This window comes from Lathamus discolor, chromosome 1 (assembly GCF_037157495.1).
Source record: "Lathamus discolor isolate bLatDis1 chromosome 1, bLatDis1.hap1, whole genome shotgun sequence".
NCBI lineage: Eukaryota > Metazoa > Chordata > Aves > Psittaciformes > Psittacidae > Lathamus > Lathamus discolor.
Genome location: NC_088884.1, coordinates 51,215,903 through 51,241,357, shown reverse-complemented (window position 1 = coordinate 51,241,357; position 25,455 = coordinate 51,215,903). Strand labels below are relative to the sequence as shown.

The following is a 25,455-nucleotide window of genomic DNA, read 5'->3' as shown; positions in this document are numbered from 1 at the left end:
AAGTAAATATTTGTTCACTTTTATTAATGCAGTAAGTGCACACAGTGTGTATAATGCTGGGGGCCATTTAAAAAAATACATTAAAACTACTTGCCATCTTGGAAAGGTTTTAACATTGGGTCAGAAGTGGTGTTTTCCCCTTCAAAGAATGTTCTTACACGTAACAGGAAGATATGAGGTTACATTGCTTACAGGGATTTATTACATTTGCTTGCTTCTTGACAACATATTCTGCATCTGGCATCCATCTTCATAAATGCCCAATGAATTTAAAATTAAATTGCATTTGGGAAATCAATTTCTGGCTGTCTGAATAAATCACAAACATTCTAGCTGTATTGGCTGGATGGTAGAAAGGAGCTGGATCTTATATGTGTCCCTAAGGCTCAGGAATTCACTAACCAGCCTTCAATGTTTTTAATGTGGCAATTATTTAGGAGAATAAGTACATGACTGTGAGAAAGGTTAAGGGAAGGGTAAAAAGTTTAATCAGGATGACACTAAGAGCACACATGAAGCAGGATAGATGTGGTCAAAGCAGCAGATATGTAATATATAATATCACATATTCAGTGATTTACCTTTTAGGCCGGAACCAAATCCCAGTTCCAAATCAATTCTTTGCAATGGATTATCCAACGTGGCAGGAACAGAGATTGAAGGCTGCCCTAGCCCAATAAGGGTATGAAGTCTGTTTAGTGAAAATCTGCTGAAATGTTGTTCTTTAACGCAGGGAACACCATCCCCCTCTTTCCCACCCCTCAAAAAAAAAAAAAAAAAAAAAAAGAGAAAGAAAGAAAAAAAAAAGGAATGTTATTGATCCTGTGCTAAGTCAGACACTGCAGAGATAGCAGATAGATGGCAAATCTCTGTTATCACAGAGTTTTGAAAGCTAGGTGCTATTTGGTGAAAGAGAAAAGGGTAGCACTGTGCCTTACAGAGACAGGCTCCCAAGATATAAAAATAGCATGAATAGATCAGAATGTTTGAGGATCACCATCACTTTTGGAATGGTTGCTTAAAGTGGCCATTTAGGGCAGAAAGGGGAAGGGTGAAAAAGCCTCAGGCTGTGTCTGAGTGAGTGATAGGCTGTGGAGGGAGGTTAAGCATATGCATGGCTGGAAGCCACCATTTTAATCCATTTACATTGCTGGCCCTAGCCTTCATGTTACCAGCCCAGGATCAAAGGCTCCCCTGGTTGCTTAGGAAAGCCAGAATTTGGGATCTCGGTGCCCTGAATGGTAATACCGTGAGCCTCACCTAGACTTCACCCATTCTGGACTACGCGGACAAGACCTCGAGTGTGTGTGGAGGCATCAGGACCTTGGGCTCTTCTCCTCTAGGGACTCAGGTGAAAGCAGCCTGCAAATGCCACTGAAGAGGCTACAGCAGGGATGAAGAGTCAGGCTGGTCTTGACAGCAGATCCAACATCCACTTAACCAACAGACACACAAACAGAACTGGATTTGGATACTGAGCGTGAGAATATTGTCAGTGGATTCCTGCAACGTATCACTATGGGAGGGTTAGCTTGCCAACTACGAGTAAAGAAGAAATGGCTACTGTTAATGACGGAGGCAGTAACTTCGAAAAAAAATAATATAGTTATTTGAAAATTGCAAAAGTTGTCTTAAAAACCCCTAAGAAGGATGTGCAAATGCATGGAATCACTATGCATGAACAGTATTTATAAATATTTTGATTAGGCAACAGTATTCCTCTCTTTCTAGTTACAAGTTAGAAACACACTGGAATTATGAGAGAAGCCGGGTGAGTTTACTTTATTCATATGCTCTCACGAGCTTCTGAAAGCACCATGATAGAGTGACCCTGCAGAAAAAGTGAATTGTGTCTTGGCCACATCCTGCTAACCCCATCTCAGCAGCCTCATTAGAAACAGCAAGAACTGGGAAAGCACTACTGCAGAACTGGGACAACCAGGGCCTATAGATTTCAAGTTTTAAACTGAAACACATTTTCTGTGATGACACAATTAGAAACATAGAAACAGATGTGCGAGATTTTGATGCCGTCATCAAAACATCCTGACACATAATGGATCCAAAATGAGAGTGAGATCTGAACTGAATTAAGGAAGACGTTGTTTACTGTGAGGCTGCTGAAACACTGGCGCAGGTTGCCCAGAGAAGCTGTGGCTGCCCCATCCCTGGCAGTGCTCAAGGCCAGGTTGGATGGGGCTTTGAGCAACTTGGTCTGGTGGAAGGTGTCCCTGCCCAAGGCAGGGGGTTGGAACTGGGTGAGCTTTAAGGTCTTTTTCAACCCAAACCATTCTACGATTCTAAGTGCTCACACTGTGCATCAAACCACCGCTTGTTTATCGTGGCTAAGAAGCAGCACACACCCCCTTATGACCACCTTCCGCAATCGCTAGCAGCACTGTACACAGTCTTTCTGGGTGTGTGCAAGCCTAAGCTAACTCAATTCAGGATAAGCAGAACTGGAAAGCAGCTAAAAAGAGCTGTCTGCATTGCAGAAAGTTGAGTTTTAAAAGGGCCAGTGTAAAGATGCTTCAAATTCACAAAGCAGGACATCTGCAGGATGTGAGTTTGCAAGTTTTTGCCTGTTTAAGTTTCTGTAATGAAACCCGAGACTGAAAAAGCACTCGATACGTGGGTGACAGGGCCTGATAAGAACTTTTATTTTCGCGCGAGCTGCCTTGCAGAAGTCTCCACAAACAACGCGCACACAGAGATGCGGAGGAGTTTCACCACTGAGTGAACACACTGCAGCGTGTTCGACCGTGCGCCTTGGCAGGCAGACCCCGAGCTGCGGCGAGGTCGGGACCAGAGGTGCCAGCTGCGCTTAGCCTGCGTGGCGAAATGCAAACAGAGGTCATTCCCCGGCCAAACAAGGGCGATGCCACCAAGGGCAAAGCACGAGTGAAATGTAGGAAGGAAAGTAAGAAAACCCGCCGAGGGGGCTCCGGAGACCGCTCCTCTTTCCTGCTGGGTACGGACGCGCCTCAGAGAAAACAGGTGTCCTACGGGCACAGGCCGCGGGCAGCGCCAGCACCGCGGTGCCTCGGACACGGGCTCCCAGCGCCGGCCGGCCTAAGCCCCGACAGCCGGGGCAGCCGCCCCTGCGCTCCCCGCCCGCCTTCCTGCGCCCGGCCCCGCAGGACCGGCCCGCTCTGCCCGGCGGCGGGCGGGGGAGGTGGGAGGAGACGTGGGAAGGACTTCGGTTGCCGCTACAAATCCGGTGACAGACCCGCCGCCGGCACATGGCCATCGGCGCTGCCCGCCCCGCGCGCGGCAGGTGGGTGCGGGGCGGCGGCACGGCCCGGGGCTACCGCGGGGGGTGCCCGAGGCTGGGGGGGTCCCGGCCGCGGTGCCCGAGGGCAGGCGGGCGCGGGGCTCCCCCGGCCGGGCCGGGCCGGGCCGGGACGCGGCGCGGGGGGGGGGGTGCGCAGAGGGGTGGCGGCCGCCGCGCGGCGCTGACGTCGCCGAGGGGCCGCTCCGAGGAGGCTGCGGCTCGGGGCGCCCAAGATGGCGGCAGCGGCGGGTGACGGGTGCGTGCGGGGGCGGCCGGCGGGAGCGGGATGAGGGCTCTGCGGGCGCTCCAGCGGCCGGAGCCGCCGGCGGGAGCCCCGCGGGGCAGGTGCCCGGCGGCGGCAGCGCCGAGACCGCGGAGGGGCACCGCAGGAGTGGGCGCTTGCTGCCGCGGGGGCGAGCCGGGGCGGGAGCGAGGGAGCCGTACCCCTCCCAGCGGCTCCGGTGAGGCACCGCCGGTTGAGGAGGCGTCCCGTCGCGCTCGCGGTGTGGCGGACGGGGATCGCCTGCGCGGTGCTCGGGCCCCTCACCCGTCCCGGAGCGCTCGGAGGGGCGTCGCGATGAGGGACATCGCGCGGAGGAGTGGGAGAAGGCGAGGGTGGCGGTGAGCCGCTCGGGTGGCCGGAGTGCCCCTTGTCGAGGCGAAGAGCCGCGCCATGTCGCGGGGTGGTGGGGAACGCCGGACCGTCCTACCGAAGCCGTTGTGGGCGCGCCTGTAGTCCTGCATCCAGCCGCGGGCCAACTTGGCTGGAGCGACTTTGCTTGTCAGGGCTCTCGGCACAGGAGCCAGGCGTTGTCCGAGGAGCCGTCAGAGTGGTCAGAGGTGCCTGCTTTTCTAAATGGGAAGAACCGTGCAGTGTGAATCCCGGCTAACAAGAAATGCTGTGTTTTTCATGCCCTTGTGAAAGTGCTTCAGTCTGAACTGTTTGTTTACCTTGAATTCTCCACTGCAGGAAATGCGCGGTTGTTCGCTGTAAGAGACATTGAGTGTAGTGCCGTACCGGTGTCTGCTGTTAAGTGCTACACCTAGGCAGCATCCTGCATAAATGTTCCTTAGTCGACATAAAAAAAAAAAAGAGGAAAAAAGTTAAATAAGGCTCAGTACGGCTCCAGAGAAAGGAGGCTGGGAGGCTGCTTTGTTAAAAATCGGAAATAATTTACAAACTTTCCTTTTGAAGCGCTGCTTTGATTTTTAAGTCTCGCTGTTGTGCCTGCAGGACTTGGGAGTTTCCACATCAGTGTTTTGTTGGGTTGTTTTCTTTAGGAAAAAATCAAAAGGAAAATACTGCAGTAAAGCAGTACATCTGCCTTCTGGTTACCATACTTGTTGTCTTAAACGTTTAGGTGTTCAAGTGCCACGATATCTATTTTTTTAGCCATTAAATGGGTACTCTGGACCTGGTGAAAATCAGTTGGTAAACTGTCAACTGATGTAAAAGCCAGAACGTTAATGGGACACAAAAGCACACACGTGGGTGTGTATGTATATTAGTAAAACTGTGTACTGCATTTCTAGTCTAACGCTTGAGATAGCCTGGTTTTTCACTTACGTGCCAAGTAATTAATTACGGAAGTAGTGACTTAAGGGGAAAAGATTTCCTTTTGTTTATGTTTAGAGTTACAGTTTTAAAATTTATCAGCTGTGACGATGAATCTTAATTTCTTGTTTACATGGAACACAAATGCAAGAAAACCCATCTATTTTCTTGGCTTCTAAGTTGTTAGGTTTTGACATCGAGTACTTTTTCAGCTCATGAGTTATCCCAAAATGTACATTTTGCCAGCCATTCTTTAGCGAAACTAAGGAAACAAGCACATCGATAAGGTTGAAATATGGTTCAATGGGAAAAAAAATCCTATTCCTTATATCTTTATTTCTAGCTTGTGAAACTTTGGCACAAGAAAAGACTTTTGTATATCTGTTTTCCCAGACAACTTAATGCTTTAAGTAGTGCTATTCTGTATGTTAGTACTTGTTATTTTGCTTACTACTTCAGCTCAGGTCTGTGCTGAGAACACAGAGGGGCTTGATCTCTGATGTGCTGGTCAACTAATTCACTGTTTCTTTGTGTGTGTGCACAGAACTGAACCTTGGAAGAGAAGAATGCAGAAACTAGCGCTGAATAACTTTATGGGATTTTAACGTTTTTGGAGTATCTGCTTGTACTATTTTATTCCAGCTGCTACTTTCTACTAGACATAAAAATGAGTATGCAGTATTTTTTATGTTTCTTTCACCGTTGTCTGTCATTTCACTCCTGTTATTTCCCCAAGCTATACTGTCTTGCCAAGTCTTAGTTCAGAGGTAAAGTTTCTAAATTTTGTGCCTTGCTGTAGTCTTGGTGCTCCACCTCTTAAAATATTCATGCTGTCAGTGTGCTGCTTGACATTCAGCTGAAGTTTTCTTGGTCTCAGTTTTGTACTTTTAGCTTTTTTCTCAGTCTTTTCAGATATATATCTTTTTGACCAAACTCTGCATTTTGATTTCCTCACATTTTCTTCAAAGAAAGCCTTCTCCCCTGCCAAGATGTTTCCTCCCCCTCCCCCTTCCACCCTGTCTCCTTTCTCCACACATCTATGTAGGTGGGAAAATGTCATGCTGGCTTGGTTGCTGGTGGGGGAGCTGGGGTTTTAGGGTTTTCTCTTCAAGGCGCTGATCTTGCGCTTTCGTAGAATCGTGTTGCTTTTGCATGAAGAGCTTGATTGTGCAACCCTGGTTTACACAGTGGTCGTCCTGAAATCAGCAGTCTGCTTTTGTCCTCAGTCCGGTATCTGCTTACATTGAGGCGTGTCAGTAGTTTCACTCTTGATAACATCTTTAAAATAGAGAAAGCGAGATTTTCTGACCATATAATATTAAAAGGAAGGAAAAATAAGGCACAGTGTTTACACGGTGGCACTAACAAAATCAGAAAGGGTCAACCTGACAGACCCCTCTGACTGACCATTGCTGTGTGTGACAGCCCTGTGAGAAGGCAGGTTTTAGTGTTCTTCTCTGGCCTGCTGGCAAGGACCGTTACTAATATGTTATGCAGGAGAATCTATACCTGTTAGCCCAAACCCAGAAAGATGAGTCTTGTCTCTTAAAATCCTGTCTAACAAACTTAATTCTTGCAGCAAACTTTACATAGGTTCTTGAATAGTCCAGGAGGAATTAACATACATAGCTCGCCTCTTGAAATTTATGTGAATTTTATCAGTTTTATAAAAGCTCAGCTTTGAGCTTTCTTTTTAGGGGAAACGGGTTGTCAGACTAAGAGAAGACATGGGATAGCACTAGTGGTCTCATTTATAAAGACAGAATAAAAAGCAAACTATAAAAATACTGCCTATCAGGAGGAGTGAATGTTATGGATGCTAGCAAGCTGAAAAAGTTCAGCAAGCCATTATTTTTGTCATCTCTTGACCATAACACCCAAGGGATCTCGACCTCCCATAATACGCTATGGCTGGTACTTAGTCTGGGAGTTGCTGAATGGGTACCCAGAGGTCATGGTGCTTGAAATTCTTCAGTGCAGCGAGCATGGGCTAGAGACAGCTCTTAAGTAAGTTGAATGAGAATGATTAATACAGGCATGTAAAACTGTGTATACTTTATTAGTTTCACTACAGCTGACACAACCTTTTCTGTATCATAGAATAAGACCTACACAACACATACAATGCTGGATGCTGATTATGTGCTTAGAGTTATTACAGCTCTTATGCTGATATCTGTATTGTAACATGTTAATATGGCAGTAGCTGTGGGCCAGTTAACCAAACAAACCTATTTTCTTGGTTGAATCTTTTAACTACAGCATTTATCCAAGTACCAGATGAAAATTAAAACTCCTTTCATATCCAGCTGCAACTTTTTACCCATTTTCCTCCCTTAGTGGTGTTTTGTCATTGTATAGTAAGGTTTCCTCAAGCTAATGCTTATTCTAACGTTGACATCTGTTCTAAATTGAGTAACCTATTGTGTATTTCAGAACAGTACAAATTGAGCAATATTAGCATATTTAAGGTTAGTAGCGGGAATAGAATTTTTTGGGCTCTATTCAGAGTTGTCTAAGTCACTCAGTATTTTTGTAGCATCATTTACTTCTCTGTAAAACCTAGAATCCTGGACCTTGATATTGTACAGCCTGGGCCAGGTCTACAGTATGCATGCATTTGTAACGGTGTAACTTGTCTCTTGGCATAGCATGGACATTTGACAAACCCTTGCTACTCTCCAGATGAATTAACTGTTTCATCTGGCAAGTCCTGCGCATAACAATACTGCTGCTCTGTGCTATTTAGCCCTTCTAGTCAGTGACATCCTGGGTGCAAACACCCCACATCAAACATAATCACTTCCTGACACATCATTTTTCTCGAGATAGTATCTCTCAACTAGAGGTAGTAGAAAGATGGTAAAACATAAAGAAAGAATGAATCACTGTCTCTTTAATTTTTTTTAGTCAGAGCCTGCCTCTTTGTTTAGGTAAATGCACCTTATAGGAGAAAGCAAATACTGAAGCTTTGAACAAATAAATGCTACCACATAACCTTATTAAAGGATGTAAGCCATCGCTAGCCAAATTTTTTGATTATTTTTTTGAGACATGGATTAGAAAGATCTCTTCAAAATGCAGGTTTTTAGAAAGTTTGCAGCAACTGAGGTATGATATCTAATGGAATTTCTGTCTTTATGAGGAAATCAAGTTCTGCTTTTCCAGGTCACTCTTTCAGAGGTGTTAAGATGACATGTTAAAATGTACTTACTGATGATATGTCATTGTAGAAAGCACACTGGTATAATGGGCTTGTCTGAGCACAAAGGTGCAGTGATTTAATTAAAGGTGTGGTTTAATTAAGGGTTTGCGTTGTAATAAAGCATCATTTGTCTGAACTGTTGGCACTGTGTAAACATAATAAATTTAACTGAACTTTGCACTTATGCACCTGTATGCTTAGGGATAGAATTAATAGGAACATTTTAGAATCATAGAATGGTTTGGGTTGGAAAGGATGTTAAAAGATCATCTAGTTGCAACCGCCCTCTGCAGTGGGGGGTTGGAGCACCTTCCGCTAGACCAGGTTGCTCAAAGGCCCCATCCTCCTAACGCTTCCAGGCTGAGCCATCCACAGGTTCTCTGGACCAACTGTGCCATTTTCAGCTGTGTTTGTATCCAGACTCTGTAACAGTGTCTTTAACTAAATCAGTACTCCTTTGAAAAAGCAGGCCTAATCTAAAATGTAGCTAGTATGCTCAGTCTCAAGCCAGAGTTCCTGGCAGTATAAGCAGTGGTACGAAGACCGTTTAGTATGAATGTTGAAATGCTGTTGATGATGTTGATTGTGGCTATACAGAACTGGCTGTCTTTATGTATTTGGTGGGATTCAGTTGGATGGCAATCATCTTAACCTCAGGTCTAAGTTTGATATACTGACAATGTAGAAGTGATACAGTTGTGTTTAAGAACTGCAATTTATATATATATATATTTTAGTTGCAGATTGAAATGCCATGGACAAGAAATAGTTTGGATGATGTGTTTTGCCAGCGTATCTCTGCAGTTTCAGTTTTAACAATGGATAAGTGTAAGCACATAGGACGTCTGCGACTGGCCCAAGATCACTCCATTCTCAATCCTCAGAAATGGCATTGTGTGGACTGCAATACTACCGAATCTATCTGGGCGTGCCTCAGCTGCTCACATGTGGCGTGTGGAAGATATATTGAAGAACATGCACTAAAGCACTTTCAGGAGAGCAGTCACCCGGTGGCATTGGAAGTCAATGAGCTGTACGTTTTCTGTTATCTCTGCGATGATTATGTTCTTAATGATAATGCAACCGGTGATTTAAAACTGTTGCGAAGTACATTAAGTGCAATCAAGAGTCAGAACTATGAGTGCACTACTCGAAGTGGGAGGACTTTGCGTTCTATGGGTACAAGTGATGATTCTTACCTTTCACATGGTGGTGCCCAAGCCTTGCTTCGTAATGAAGATCGTATGTTCACAGCTCTTTGGCACCGACGGCGTGCACTCCTGGGGAAAGTATTCAGATCCTGGCTTGAGGTGACACCTACTGGAAAAAAGATTTTGGAAGAGGAAAGGCAACTGGAGGAAGAAGAGGAAAGAAGGGAGAATGCTAGGAAGAGAAGACAAGAACGGAAGCGTGAGTTGAAAGCAGAGATGGAAAAGATGCCCCCAAGAAAGAGCAGTCGTTTACAAAATCAGATTAGAATGTCCTCAAAATCAGCGCCCTGCCTGCAAAAAACATCACAGAAAGCAAAATCTGCGGCAGAGTTGAAAGAAACCTATACCTCAGATGAAGTAAGATTGAATAAAACAAGTGACTCTCCAATGAAACGAAGGCCTACGGTGACTCCAGGGGTAACAGGACTGAGAAACCTGGGCAATACTTGCTATATGAATTCTATCCTGCAGGTATTAAGTCACTTACTTATTTTTCGAGAATGCTTTTTAAAGCTTGATCTCAACCAAACTCAGGAACTGCTGGCAACAGCAACCAATGGCAAAACCAGATCTTCAACTAAACACCTGTCAATAGCTGCCTCAGCATTACATGTGAATGGGAACCAAGAGAAAATAAAGGGATCATCTTCTGTGAGGAAGCCTAGTTTATCCTCTGGATTAAGTGGAGGAGCATCAAAAACTAGAAATATGGAACTTATTCAGCGCAGGGAGCCCAGTTCAAAGCATATTTCTCTCTGTCATGAGCTGCATACTCTGTTCCAAGTTATGTGGTCTGGCAAGTGGGCACTGGTGTCTCCTTTTGCCATGCTTCATTCTGTGTGGAGACTAATTCCAGCCTTCAGAGGATATGCTCAACAAGATGCTCAGGAATTTCTTTGTGAACTTTTGGATAAAGTGCAGCAGGAACTGGAGACTACGGGGACCAGATACCCAGCTCTCATCCCTGCTTCTCAAAGAAAACTTATAAAACAGGTTTTGAATGTGGTTAACAACGTTTTTCATGGACAGCTGTTAAGTCAGGTATGTTTTTTGAGTTATTTTATTTTTTAAGGTGTGTAATGATTTGCCATTACAGATTTACACTGGTCACTGATGGGCATACTTCAATGGTTAATACATTTGTAAGTACGAGGAAGGATGAGGAGGATATAATACATGCAATTTCAGTAGGAAGGTCCTCTGGGTACTCCTACAACTTCAGTAGAAGAATCATCTGATAAGCATAAAAGTGTTAAATTTGCTATTTTAAAGCACACCTTTGCAACTACTGAGAAATACCAGGCTTTGCTGTGAATCACCAACTCACTGCTAGGAATGAAGTTACAGTTTTAAGTATCTGGTTTATCACTCTAGTAATACTAGATAAAAGGTGTTAAGAAAACTATTAATATTAATCTTGATTTAAGTGGAAACAGATTAGGTAATGAATGCCAAGCAGGGTATTATTTCACGAATTTGAGATTCATTATTATAGAGTACTTGCATGTCATAATGGGAAAACTAATGCTTCTTTCTGTTAGAACACAAAGATTCAGAAGGCTCTGTCAACACAGGAACCAAATTTGGGGGGGGCAGGCAATGGTTGCTTTCAATTTTACTGCCCAGCTACTCTTTTTTTTTTTTGTTGTTGTTGTTCTCTTCTTCTTGGCTTCCTGTTAAGTACTTTGGTGTGTCCACTTACAATTATGCATGTCCCAGCTGTGCATGTACAAATGTCTGAGAATGGTCTGAGGAAACAAATGCTGCTTTCTGTTGAATTAATCTAAAAACTAGTTGCAGTGCAGCAGAAACTGAGGTTGAGAGAGTCTTGCCCCCAAGGAATTATCTTCAGTGTGCATGCACATATTACACAGGGAGTGCAGAAGCATTCGATGGATACCTTGTGTAAAGGAGAAGAGGTTTAACACAAATTAACAAAAAGGTGGATGTTCTCATTGTTGTGACTATTTGATGGTTTCATGGTTTAGTATGTGAGGCTAGAAATCCAAGTATTTTTTGACTAAGGTAAGATTGTTTATTGCCAAGATGTCTGTAAACTTTAGGTCATGCTGGGTTTTGTGTAACTAGTCAAAACTGTTGTATCTGCTACTAAAATCAGATCATCTTCTAACTTGCATTTGGCCCAGTGTAAGAGCATTTCTGTTGGCGTGCTTCCTTTCCTCAGGGTAGTTAACATATCTTGTATCAGGGTTGATCTGATAGCAGTGTCTAGTATATTACTAAAGCTTTCTATTTGAAAATCGCGTTCCTCTCCAGAAGAGTAACTTTGTTAGTAAAACAAAATAATTGCTTAAATATATTGACAAGCTTTGGTTGCATTTCAAGCCTTACAGGATTAATTTTTTGGAAGAATTTTCAAGGCTTTGAAGACACAAGCATTATTTCAGTAGTACCACTTCTTTCACATGTTTTTAGCTTTGTTGTGTGAAGAGGCTTGGGACTAGAAACCTTCCCACTTTCCTGAAACTAGGGAGGGGAGTGGTGAGAATTCACTCAAGTGTCATCAAGTAAGACTGAAAGGGAATTAAACAGTTTTGAGCTGTCCTGTGATTTCTGTGACTACCACACACAACTCTTCTGCAGCTGGTCAGTGTCTGTGTGCAAAATAAAGCCTTAATGAACTTCAGAATGTCTCAAGTGAGAGGAGCAAGGAAAAGAGTATTGAGGTTATCTGTAATAATTTCTCCCTGGCTCAGTAGGCAGTTCCCAAAGACAGTGTCCAACAGTACCTCCTAATGTTCCCTTTGTCTTTTGCCACTTTTGTTTCCGTTTAGTCTTCACTAGCACTTTTGAACATGATAAGTAATAAAAACAAATGGTAACCCCTGAAGATGTAAATTTCCTCCTTGATAAAATGTATTCAGGTTATCTTAATGATCACAGTGCCTGGTATTCGTCGCACATGAAAGGATGAGCTTTAAAAACTGTATTAGGCAATTACTTTCCTCCATAAGACTGCTGCATCATGATTTTGCTAGGTATTTGTCACAACTGGCACAAACTGCGATAATGAAATTTAAAAAAGCAAGAAAACATGCATGCAGGACTGAATTAAAAATATGAAAGACTTCTTGCTGTGTCATCATGGCTTTGACAATGTTGGCTTTTAAAATAAAGGAATGTACACTTTTCCTTTGTAGGCTTAATTTATCTACCTACGAGCTGTAACAGTATTAGTTTCTCTGTAGAAGATAGTTGGAGCTATTTATTTAAAACATTTATTAAAACAGGGTGGGATTTTAGGCTGGAGTGTTTAATGAGCTACATCTTTAATTCAGTGAAGAAGGGGAATGGAGAAGATTGCTTCTGTGAGCAGTTGCCTTTTGTTTTGGAATCACTAAAAAAGTTATGATACTGTGCCTTTGTACTGAAAATGTCAGTTGTAGATGCTTGATTCAGTAAGATACAAGTGCAATGAAGTCAGTCCTCTTGACCTTCAAACCTCAGGAATACTGTTAACTGCTCTTGGTAGAGTACACACAGGATCACTTACAATGCAGATAAGCTCTATGTTTACCTACGTTTCACATTACTTTCACATGTACAATCAAACATTTAGCTTGTTTCTAGCTATGCATTGAACTTGAAGGGAAGTCATAATCCTGAAGTTGCCATCAGTTTGTTACTTTTTTAAATGCCTGCTGGTTCAACGTTAACTGAATTTAGGATAAAAAATTAAGAAAGGTGAAAATTGGGTGTGCGAGAATCTTCTGCAGATTATTTTTAGACAGCTAGGTGATATCAAAACAGTTGTTTATTTTATATGTGTTGGTTTTGTTTTGTTATGTTCTCAGCTAATTTAAAGTAAGCCTTCCTCATCTACTACTTGAAATCTGTTACTATTTTATGGAATACCAGACTAGATAATGAGTCATGCCAGGAATAGCATGAGTGGATTGCCTCTTGACTTCTAAAAGTTTCATTATTATATATGTACTCCAATATAATTTATATGATTACAGCTTTTTACGGTGCAGTACAAACTGTGAAACTTAAACGCTCAGTACTTCTAAGGCAGGTAAAGAAGAGGATATGTAGCTACAAACTCCTTCCCTTCTATTACTTCCTTTTCACATTGTAGTTTTCCTTCAGTGACTGCCTGGAGAAAGTTGTGCTATAGCACTTCCTGGGCAAAGGAGTCTATATCTTCTAAACCTTGGTCCTCTCAACCTCTCTGGAATTGTAAGAAGGTGCAAAATATGTCTGTTGAAATCCCAGTTATTTTCAATCTCTCAGTGCCTGTACTCTTGTGGAAGGTATCCATTGTCATCTGTCCTCAGTCCTTCAATGGGAAAGGACAAAACACTGCACTGTGAAGTTATGTGCCGGTGGTAAACTGACCCATACTGATCTTTGAAGTACGCTTCAAGAGCTCCAGTAGGTTAGCTACCATTTCTCTCTAGAAGGTTTTGGCTTGTGATTTTTAAATGGTCCCAGCTAAATAGCACAGTATACAACAATTTTTTAAGTATTTATTTCAGACTTTGTCCACATTAAGCAAGGAATTGGGCAGGTACATTTTTGAAAATGCAGAAATTGGAATAGCAGATTTTAGCTTCCAAAGTAAATGTATGTTTTCAGCACTGCTTTGGGAAAACTGGGTTCCTCATGTCTACAGAAATCATACTAGCAAAAACTCTGGCATGTGTAGTTAAACCAGTATTAGAATTTATGTTTGGATGGCTTGTAGGTCGGGGTGGGAGGGGAGAAGGGAATAAGACAGGGAAACTATCATGCAGTGTTTGTGAAAGGTGATCTAGACAATCTAGCTGATGTTGGAAGATAGCCTAGCAGATCTAGGAAATTTGCTGATACTGAATGATGGTAAAATCTTGTAGACAAAAAAAAAAGTGTAGACACAACTTTTGCCTCTTGAATCTCAGCTTTTGCTTCTTGAATTTCAGCTTTTTAACTAGTTTACCCTTTGGAAAACATTGACTTATGCAGGTTTTGGCAGCTTGGAAGTTAAGAGGGCCATTTTAGATGGTATTTTTGAAGATTTTAGTATTCACAAAGAGTCAATCAAGATGTCAAAAAATGGTGAAAAAATAGAAATGTATTTCTCATATGGCTGATTTGGAGACACTCATGGCATCAGAGTATAGCACATATACGTCCCTGAAGAACGGCCCAATGTAACTGTCCCCCAGTTCAACCCATATAGAATGAAGCTTTCTAGAACTAAGAAGTGGTAATTACTACAGAAAAGAGACAATGGGTGTTTCATTTATCTCATGCTTTTTGGACGCTGCCTTCATAAAATTTCTACCACTGTGTTGGTGAAGCCTTAAAAACTTCCTAAAGATCAAGATAGGCCTCTTGCCATGACATATGGCAGGAATAAACTACTTTTCTGTAAGCCAGACAGGATGATTCCGAATATTTTTACCTACTCTTAAATAATGCTAAAATAAAACTGATATTATTGAATTTCTTAGTATTCTGAATTTTGTGTGTTAAGAGATGTAAAGGTATAATGAACCTTATAATAACAAAATAAATTGTTAAAATAGTTGCTGAAGAGCAAATTACTACTTCAGAAAACTCTTTTGTTACCAGACATTGTTTGTCTTTCCTCAATTGCTTGGCTTTCATTTGTCATTTTAATGATGACTTCCTGACAATTAGGTTCACATACACTTGTGCACGTGCACATACACACATGCACACCCACATGGATTTCTTGAGGTTGGAAAGGGCCTCAAGATATCATCTTGTCCAACTCTGCTTAAAACAGGGACAGCCACAACAGCCACTCAGGTCTCCAATAGCACCAAGGGTGGGGACACCGCAACCTCTGTTGACAGCCTGTGTCACTGCTAGACCATCCTCACAGTAAAGCCAGCTTCTTCTTCTGCCTGAATAGAACCTCCTGTGTTTCAGTTTGTGCCAGTTTCCTCTTGTCCTGTCACTGGGTACCTGGTTCAGTCTTCTTTACTCCTCCCATCAGGTGTCCATACACAAGGATAAAATTCACCCTGAGCTTCCCTTCTCCAGTCTGAGCAGCCCCAGCTCTGTCAGCTTTTCCTCACAGGTCAGATGCTCCAGGCCCTTTCACCATCTTCCTGACCCTCTGACTCACTCCAGTAAGTCTGTATCTTGTAACGGGAACTGCAGCACTTGGGCCCAGCACTTCAGCTGTGTCTCACCAGCCCTGAGGAGAGGGAAGTGCTCACCTCCCTCTGTCTGCGGGGATGCTCTGCCCGATGCAGTGTTGCTGGCTCATGGTGAGGTTGTTCCCCAGGGCTTTCCCAGCCTGTGCGGGTGCCTGGGGTTGTTCCTGCCCAGGCGCAGGATGTGGAGCTTCCCTCTGTTGAGCTGCGTGAGATTCCTGGTGGCCCATTTCCCAGCTTGTCCTGCTCCCTTGTGTGGCAGCAAGAGGCACTGGTGCATCAGACACTGCCTAGGTTTGTGTCAGCTGCAGTCTTGTTGAGAGTTTTAAAAGAATTGACTCCATTATTGAGCCCTGGGGTACACCACTAGTTGCTGGGCATTTCATGCCCCTGGCCACAGCCCACTGAACCTGACAGGTTACTTAGTTTTCAGTCCACCTGGCCATCAATTTATCTAGCCTGCACTTCATTTTTTCTGTGAGGATGTTATGCAATACAGTGCTGAAAGCCTCACTGAATGTTTAGATAAACACCCACTGTTTTCCGTTCATCCACTGGTTATGTTGTAGGAAGAAGCCTATAAGGTTGGTCAAGAGTAATTTTCCCATTGTAAACCCATGGTGGCTGTTCCCAGGCATCATCTTATTCTTAATACGTATGGAAATGGTTTCCAGGTTTTGCTCCAGCAGCCTTTTCACAGATCAAGGTGATGCAGATTCACTTGTAACTCTCCAGATCCATCTCCTTGAAGACACAAGTGTCACTTGCTTTCTTCCTATCCTCTCCTGATTGCCATGACATTGCCAGGGCCTTCCAAAGATGAACGGTCTTGTAACATCATCAGACAGCTCCCTCTGTCTTATGGGTTAGTCAGGGATAGCTTCTAATTTAAGGCAAGCCGAAGAAGGGCAATTGGTATTTTCTGTGGCTAGAAAAGACCCCATAAGGGAGGTGGAAAAAATAAAGTTTGTCTGGATTTATGTGAAAGCTGCTTAGGTACCTAATTAAAGGAAAAGAGTTAATGTTGCATATTGCGAAGTGGTAAGTGCTTGCTGATTTCTTTATATAGAGTGCTGTTGAGTAAGTTAAAATTTGATGTAAATGATCAAAGAAATACCTAGACAATGATGTTTAAACATCTTTATGGAGTGGTGAAGGAACCCTTTAGAAACTGTTTGGGGTGTTTTTTTAAAGGCTCTGTGAGGATTCCACTGCTTTTGAAGGTGGTGCCTTAGGTAGAGCTTTTTTTCTATATTTCTGTTACAGCAACACCGAACATAGCAGTGAAAGTGAAGAGCAGTGGCTTTGCTGATTTAGCCAGTTTCCTCTACAGCAAAGTTGTGATTAGTTACCATTTCCTCCTCTGTCTTTGGCTGAGAGATTTTTTTGGCTAATAATCCACCATTATTATAGCAATGCCAGGTAAGAACTAGCTTTTGATATCTCTGGGCATAATGAAAAACAAACCAAACCCAAAGCAAAACACAAATGGTTTGTTTACTTCCTGATCATGTTTAAGATGGAATCTGCAAAATGCCTCCTCCTGGTTTCGCTCAGCACAGCAGAATAGCAGTATGCAGTGCTCAGAGAAATGAATATGCCAAGATCAGAGAGTAAAGTAGGTTCTAACCAATGTATGTAGTATGTGTACTGTAAAGTTTTAAAAGCCAGTGCCTGTCCTTGAAAGTCTTCGCTATTTACTTGCTCAGCTGGTGTATTTTAGGACAGAGAGAAGAGGAAATGTGCAATCTTTAGGTTATATAAAGCCCTTCAGTTGCAGGTTGTATGCTCTAAGTTACGGTGTGGGGGAGGATGCTGAGGGTGACTTGTGCAGCACTGGGTATTAAGTCTACCACTGGATAGACTATTAAAAACTATGAGAACTTTGGGTAGGAAATAGGAGGATTTGCACTTAAACCGATCCACAACCTGTATACCGATTGCTATATTCCAGTATTAATCTCTGGTTTTATGTGTGGCCTGAACCACAAAATGGTTGTCAAGTTGCTTTCCAACTAAAATAAGGTGACATTTTAAGTTAATCTATAGGAGGCCACTGAGTCACAGGCTGTGGTTCGCTGTGGTTATGTTACTCTGTTACATAGAGATCATTTGATGATGCTGTATGCTCATCACTACAAAATGTATTTTTTTAATAACTGAAGACATACAGTATGGACTGTCATGAGGAATTCCATGTTATAGCAGTATGCTAGAAATCCTCTTCTGCTTTGGTTACTTTGCTGTGGAAAAATTGCTACTGTTTGTATATATGTGTCATAGTGAAAACTTAGCCAGTAGTGAAAGCACAGCAATAGGATTGACCACCTCACTGTTCTTGAGAAACAAACAGGAATTAGAGCAGAGGTGGTAACAGTTGTTTTTCTTCCATGCAAGTGCAGGAAACACAGGCAGAACAGTTAGTAATGGAGCTGGCTTCTTCTGCAGCAATATGTTAACTATTTTCTTTGGCTGCATTTAAGCTGAATGCCATCTGGGGCAGTGGCTGTCCATCAAATTATTGTGGGCGCAGTGATGCTTGTCTGAGTGGCCTCCATGCTTAGCTTGAATCAAGCAATCTGATCCAGCTCTTTTCAGTCTGGCCTTTGGCCCATGATTGAATAGTGAGCTTTAACCAAACAATTGTATATAGTACCCGTGTTTGAAGGCATGAGAGGGTGGTCAGGGCAGAACATACGGTAGAGATTTCAGGCTGGCTAAAACCAGTAATTTACTTAACTTTGCTCTAATGAAAACTTCTCATTTAGCTTTGTTAGAAATTACAGCATTAAGGCTTTTTAAAATAGCAATTGTGGAATACAGTGGGGAGGTGAAATCAAACTCTGAATTTGTAAAATATAGTCATAAGGAGATACATGTCACTAACAGACTGCTAGAGCAAACTCGCTTCCCTGTTACTGTCGTGCATACTCACACCATAAGAAGTAACATTGGACAGATGCAGAAAGTTTTTGCCAGTCCTTTACATTCATGTTTGGTGTTTTTTGTTTTGTTTTTCATTAAAATCCTGCATCTTGCTCAACCAATTTCTGAGCAGTTTATACCATTGCAGTACTTCTCATGAAAAAAGAAAATCTCGGTTGCACAGTGTGAATGGTAGTGGAGTGCAGGATAAAGGAATTCATCTCATTTAGGACAGAGAGAGAAGTGATGGCAGTATTGTAAAGCCTGTCTTGATGGACAGGCCAGTGCAGATGAATTCCAGAGAAGGGTAGGGATCCTTCCATTTGTTGAGTAATCCAGCTTGTAAGCTCAGGCCTGGCTAAGAAAAATACTTGCAATCTTTGTTCCAGCCCTCACTTACCATGGAGTGTGTGTACAGGAGCACTTTGTGCAGAGGGCTGATACGGTTGGATGTATCCTTATCCAAATACATCAGGTCACTTGGCTGTTGGCAAGTACACAAATCTGAGGACTCTTAAGAGTGTAACTTCACTGCAGAGTCATGAAGAGGGCTGTCTTTGATTTGAGGAAGTAAGTGCAACTCTGTATCAGGACAGGATTTTGTTAACATAAATCAGCTTTGCTCACAGTTGAATGATGAGATGAGAAGCATCTGTTTATCTTTCCTGTTTTACTGAAAGGCAAAACTTAGAAGCTGGATTGATTTTTTTATTTTTTTTTTCTTTGGGATAATACTTAGTAACCAATTGGGAGAGAGCATCTTAAAATAACTTAGATTATTAACAATTACACACTAAATTTAAAACCTAAGAACTTGTTAAAATTATCTGTACTGAGTTCATGTATGTACTTCATCCTGAGCCTGTTAATCTTCAGTGTGCATTCACGTGTAGCAAATTCTTAAGTAACTCGTCAATTAAATAAACTTCAGGCTCTACAAAGTCACCCATTTGTACAGCAGAAATCTATTAGTCATTTCTGTGTTTATGCTGGAGTTAGCTTGAACTGTGGCCAAACATACCATTTTGTCTCCAAGTTCAGATTCCAGCCCTGAGTTACTAATAGTTTGTGGCTTTGAAATGCTGCCAGATGTTAGCACTTACAAAAGAAGCTCCCGTCGGTGTAAATTAAAACAGAAGATTGTCCTCTTTTCTGCCGTGTAAGTTTGAATTTGGTTTTCTAAGAACAACACAGTGGCATTTTCTTCTAAGAACTTAAAGCAGCTATCAGCTTTCCTAACTCCACTGCTAAACACATGCACTGGTACACAAATATACACCTGCACATTAAGTAGCTAATGTATAGATCGTGTATTAGCTGTTGTAAGTAATGAATGCATTAAATAATGACTCACAAGAGGGAGGAAGGTGTCACAAGGTGACAGATCTGTCCCTATGTAAATAATTATGACAAACACAACAGACAAAGCAGGGTAACCTTCAGAGGAAAATGAAGGAGCTCTTGAACAAAACTGAGTGTATTTTCACTGTTGCGTAAGCTAACTAACCTAACTGAAGAGAATACACTGAATTTATGGTGAACAGCAAGATAAGGGCATGCCTGTGAAATAACAGTGTTTTGATACCTCGTGGATTTCCATTCCTTTATTACTAAGCCTGTGTATTAGCAAATATCAGGTGTATGTGTTCCTTTAGTCCTTTGGTGGGAAAGTTTAATTGTTGGGAAAGAGGGTGGCAGCATGCTGGATGCTGATGGAAGTTCTGTCTCAGATTCCTATCTGAGCCATATTAAACTTCAGCTTACTTTAGGAATGTGTCTTTTCTGGAGCAGTGAGGTTAGAGCTGCTTGAGTTGGTCAAGTGCAGCTTACAAGCCAAATAAATATGTCAACAGTAGAAAATTCAGGTAATTGCTCTTCAGGTTTGTGTTGTACTTTGTTGTATTGCACATACCAAGGTGAATGTTATTTTAGCCTCAAACACACAAGCTTGTTATTTACTAGTAATTCTTTATAGCCTTTATGAGCTATTGTTGGTGCAGTCTAAATGGAGATTCACAGCTGCACAGGTTCAGCTGTTAGCAGAAGTTACTCATCCACATGAATCGTGGAAGGGTGAAGGCCCTTTGGAGGAAGACTTAAATGATGGGATGCTCTTCTAGAAGCAGCTGGAGCTGGCTTTTAGAAGACAGCACCGCAAATCAACACCTAATATGTTGTAGTTACAGCTTTAGTTAAAAGCAGCAGCTCTTCTATTTCCCTCACTATTGAATGTTATAATAAGTTAATTGTTCCCCGCTTTATTACCTGCATTTTCCAGGTTGACTCACTTCACTTCTTGACATTTTATTTATGTTGTCTTACTGCTTGTCCTTTCCCTAGTGTGACGATGGATCCACTTACTGAAAGAAGAAATAAATTATTTTTACCTGTTAATTTTAATTTGAAGAAGTGTGCTTCCTAATCCAGGCTTCCCTGGAAGACTTACAAAGTAAGAAGGATATGACTTTAAAATCCCCAGCTGTTTCTTTTTGTTTGCTTTGGTTTGGGTTTCTTTTTTTAATTATTTATTCTTCTTTTTATTATTATTAATTAACCTAAACTAGAGTTTCTCATGTAAATGTTCCTTTTGGAGTGTTTCTTGTTGGAAAAGAGAAAAGACTCGCAAGACTCCACCAGCTGCTTTCTCTTGGACAGACCATTTTGACTCTGCTTTTGTTTCTCAGTCAAATATAAGAACACTTACCTGTTCGTGATAACAGTATTGGACATGATCTTCAGAGAAAAGAAATTAGGTGTGTCATTTCTTTTGTTAAATTACTGTTTTTTCTTTGGTTGCATCAGTTACCTCTAGGGAAAAATACTTCTTTTTAGTACGTTTTCGAGTGAGCAGCTGGTGAAATATCGTTTTACAGGTTACATGCCTTACCTGTGACAATAAATCAAATACCGTAGAACCTTTCTGGGACCTGTCCCTGGAGTTTCCTGAGAGGTATCACTGCAACGGCAAGGAGATGTCATCTCAGTACCCGTGTCTGCTGACAGAAATGCTGGCCAAGTTTACAGAAACAGAAGCTTTGGAAGGAAAGATATATGCATGTGATCAGTGCAACAGTGAGTAAAGGCAGTATGTACTCATGCATATGTTCTATGTGTAAAATACAAAGTAAGGTGACAGTTATTACAGAAGGAAAATACTGAGAGTCTTAAAAGTATGTTGCAAACAAACTTCTCATGTTCCTGGTGTGGTCACTTGACAGCTATTACTCATCACCTAGAAGATGGAATTATTCAAAGGATGTTCTGAAGCGTGATGCTTCTCTTAGATAAAGTCTGATCACACACTAATGGGGATTCTGATACTCCCAGTCAAAGAGCATTAAGGTGACTAACCTAAGTGACTACAAGTATTTTATACTTGTATCATAAAACAATCCTTGCAAAATGGCTCTGAGTGTATCCTTTTTAAGGAGGCACATACCGTAGCTATTTAGATCGGTGCAAATTTGGTGGATAAGCCTCAGATTGAAATACAAGGCTGGTATCAAGATTTGTATTGTGTATCTGTGTGTTTGGTCTCAGCAAAACGAAGGAAGTTTTCTTCTAAACCAGTTATACTCACAGAAGCTCAGAAGCAGCTTATGGTGTGTCGGCTACCTCGGGTTCTCAGATTACACCTTAAACGGTTTAGGTAAGTAGTATCACAACAAACAGCACTGCAAACTGACCAATGCAGTCCTGCTCTTCCCTTGTTTGGGGTTTATGTTTTTCAGCATCAGTTTCAGTTCCCTTTACTAGTATGTTGAGAAATAGTTATTAGAAGCTTGTTTTTCTTGTTTAATTTAATCTTCAGTAAGATACACTGTAAGTAGAAAATGGACTTTTTAGATTACAACTATTTGTTATTTTAAAACTGAAATTACTTCATCCTTCTTTTTAGTCAAAACCTACTAACCTTGCTGTGAACTCTGTTATCTTCAGGTAGCGTAAATGCTCATATTCACTAATGTACAAACTGAGACTGTATTCAGTGGAAGTCTCACATAACCTTCATATAACCAAATACATTCATGCGTTAGCCTGAGAGTAAGGAAGTGGAGACTGTATCTATCTCTGTGCACTCTGTAGTTCACACAGGAGTACAGAGTCTGTCCTGAATACAAAGGAAACTGAAAATGGGATAGAACAAATGAGAAATACCAGTGAGATATGGTACATGGGAAGTACATCCCACTCACCATTACCAAGATCTTAAGACATATGTTTCAGAAGATGAGAACAGTAGGTGCAATAGACACATTTTAAAAGGACTAGAGATAAAGAAGAGGCCTAGGGAAAACGCATGCAAATTAGCATTGATTTAATGCACAAAGACAACAGTGAGGATGACACTTGTTCTGTTAAAGCATAATTCAGAATGCTGTGTTCTTTAACAAAAAAGTAAGTTTTCATTTGGCTGAACTTCGCAGGTGGTCAGGACGCAATCATCGTGAGAAGATTGGCGTACATGTTAATTTTGATCAAATGCTGAACATGAAGCCCTACTGCTGCAGAGAATCCCTCAAGTCCCTCCTGCCCGACTGCTTTATCTATGACTTGTCTGCTGTGGTAATGCATCACGGGAAAGGATTTGGCTCTGGGCACTACACGGCCTACTGCTACAATTCAGAAGGAGGTAGGGACCAGCTGTGAAATGAGTGTGGGAGGAGTGTTCCTAATTCTCAACTGCTCAGCTGATTGTCTTGTCTCAAGAGCAAAAGGGAACCGCTTGTAGCTGAAGTGCCTGGAATGAGAATTGCAGTTCAGTAGACCAAAACAGTTAAATTTTTGTGTTGGCTTGTTAAAACGTGTTCCAGCTATAAACTCTCTTGTAAATCTGAGGAAGCTAAGCTGGGCTTTTAAAACATAGAGGCAAATATACTAGATCAACTGACACAGTGTACTCTTTGTACACAACTCGTTAAATGGGACCGAACACTAATTCATGATTAAATAAAATGCAGTGACTTGAAATCAGTGTCCTGATGACTTTTTGGTGTATTTCTTCACTGCAGGATTTTGGGTACACTGCAACGATTCGAAACTCAACAGGTGCACTATGGAAGAAGTATGCAAGGCTCAAGCCTACATTTTGTTTTACAGCCAACGACGTACTCAGGCAAACGGACACGGTAAAGCACCGTGTCCTAGCAAAGCTGAAAGCCAGCAGCACGCAGAATTAGCTGACTGTTCCATGGTCAACAGTATCAGCTAATCCAAAGCCAGTTAACTGTATGGTAAAAGGTTGAATTGTCCTAACTATATATTTTTAAATGAAATGGAAGTACAGCATTGTACTTTTTTTACGTTGGATCTGTGTACAATGTTTATATACTTTTGTATTAGTTGAAGTACTCTTTACAATTGTTAGTAAAAGTTTTTATTGACAGTAAGTATCTAAGTACCTAGAATTTCAATACAGCTATTTTTTTAAGAAAAAGATTGCTATTTGCATATAACTCTTACCTCAGGCTGGTTTTTAAAGCTGGTTTTGTATTTTGATAATCTTTTTGAATTGGTTTAGGCAAAGGACTTTCAACGGGCAACTGATGTTTCGCTGGTTAATTTTCTGTATATGCTTGTGTACATTTTATAGTATAGTTCTAATGATATCACAATTCTTACTGTCTGCGGGAATTACTGCTGGGTCTTAGAATATTAACATTCACCAAGAAGGAATGTTCTACGTATCAAATAGTAACTGAACTTCTCATAGGAAACTTCCTGTGCTTCATGACTAAAGTGAAAATATTTGGTAAGCTTCAGGGGAGCTACTCTAAAAATACGTGTATAGAATTTCTTAAAATCTGAAATTGAGGAAGTAGAACATGAACTTACGTAAGTATTTAAGAGAAATGCTTGAAAACACAAGAATGTATCTTTACCCAGACTTCCATGTTTTAGCCGTAGGAAGTCTGACAACTTAAAACTCAAGTGCCAAATTTGAACTACTTTGACAACAAGGGGATTTTTATTCCAATAAAGCTTTCCTAAAAAAAAAAAAGGCCAAACACACACACAAACCCACACTCACCCACCCCACTGGCACTGCTACAAGAACATTCAGCATTGGACAAGGTTACTTTAAACTGTAGCAAGCCTTGTCTGTCTCAGTCACTTCTAACTCAAACCAATGAAAAGAAGCTGTAACCAGTGTACAAAAGCATTTTCAATCTGACTGGGTTCATTACCTACAACTGCTGTGCCTTCTCCATGGTCCTACCACTAGCATTAACACAGCTGTGCATCGAGGAGACTCTTACAAGCAGGAATTATCAGTCCTCCGCATACAGTAGTTAATGCCAAGTAAATTTGAAGTGTGAAGTTATTTTGTGTAAGTCCTATGCAAATTGTTACCTCATCTTCTGCAAAGTTTATACCTCAATAAAATGCCTCAATGTGGACAGAAAACCATGTGTGCATGGGAATTGATTCCTACATTAATCTTATTGTTTTGTCTAATGTGGGTCAGGGTCACCTGTCACTGATTCAGCACTGGTTTGATTTGACTTAACATTTCTATCTATCTTTCTGAAAGATGCCCTATTACAGTGAGAGCATGGTGGCCTCTGATTGCACACTTTTCACCTTGTGTTCATCCTAATTAGGTGTGCGAAACAGTTTGGTTACAGCTGTGCAGTCTTTCAGATACTTTCCTTCTCTGCTGTCCTTCCTGGTGGGGAAATACCGTAGTTTAAACACTTTCTACTTACAGGTAGTTGAGGGGAAGAGAAAGCAAGGGGGAAAGAGTTTTGCTGATTACCTTTCTGACTTCTGATGCATTTTCTTTCCCCAAAAGCATCTCAACCAGATACATAGAGTTTCTAAGAGACTCAAGCATTAATGGAAGAGTCTGTCTTGGGACTTGCGTGAGTTCACTATCCTCAGTCATGATTTTAAAGCACATACTCAAGCCAGTTAAAAAGAATCTTATCCTGCCATCTTTTCTGGAAGGATTGCCTAGGCTGTGCTGAGGACTCTTCCCCTGCACTTGCTCTCACTGCAGCAAGCATTCCCAAGTCTCGAGGCTTTCTGTAAAAAACAGTATTAGCTTAGCAAAAGCACATTCTGCTTCTTCCTATTAGTGCTCTCTTGGGTAGAAAAAGAGGAGGGAAGAGAAAGGAACCCTCAGATTGAGAGTTCTGGTCCTGGGC

General features: G+C 41.7%; 2 protein-coding genes across 8 annotated transcripts in view; one reads left to right on the top strand and one right to left on the bottom strand.

The window, feature by feature from the left end:
• Nucleotides 1-25,455, bottom strand: part of SNRPF (small nuclear ribonucleoprotein polypeptide F) — a 273,142-nt gene that overhangs the window by 114,340 nt on the left and 133,347 nt on the right. The gene's annotated exons all lie outside the window — the stretch shown is intronic.
• On the top strand, nucleotides 2,713-24,712 carry USP44 (ubiquitin specific peptidase 44). 7 transcript variants are annotated; one of them, XM_065670686.1, is made up of 7 exons: nucleotides 3,211-3,277; nucleotides 5,374-5,500; nucleotides 8,772-10,286; nucleotides 21,178-21,376; nucleotides 21,845-21,953; nucleotides 22,732-22,937; nucleotides 23,317-24,712. In XM_065670686.1, exons 3-7 carry the CDS (start codon nucleotides 8,784-8,786, stop codon nucleotides 23,514-23,516), a joined length of 2,217 nt encoding a protein of 738 aa, XP_065526758.1. In that variant the 5' UTR covers nucleotides 3,211-3,277; nucleotides 5,374-5,500; nucleotides 8,772-8,783; the 3' UTR covers nucleotides 23,517-24,712. The 7 variants fall into 7 exon arrangements, with proteins under 7 accessions (XP_065526751.1, XP_065526786.1, XP_065526733.1 ...); XM_065670695.1 differs by lacking the exon at nucleotides 3,211-3,277 and adding an exon at nucleotides 3,486-3,530; XM_065670679.1 differs by lacking the exons at nucleotides 3,211-3,277; nucleotides 5,374-5,500 and adding an exon at nucleotides 2,713-2,971.

What these genes read in the sequence shown, in the direction of transcription:
- USP44 (XM_065670679.1), top strand. Translation starts at nt 8,784, where the DNA reads ATGCCATGGACAAGAAATAGTTTGGATGATGTGTTTTGCCAGCGTATC. An exon ending in TGCATGTGATCAGTGCAACA is followed by an intron (nt 21,377 to 21,844) that starts GTGAGTAAAGGC and finishes GTTTGGTCTCAG; the next exon opens with CAAAACGAAGGAAGTTTTCT. An exon ending in TTACACCTTAAACGGTTTAG is followed by an intron (nt 21,954 to 22,731) that starts GTAAGTAGTATC and finishes TGAACTTCGCAG; the next exon opens with GTGGTCAGGACGCAATCATC.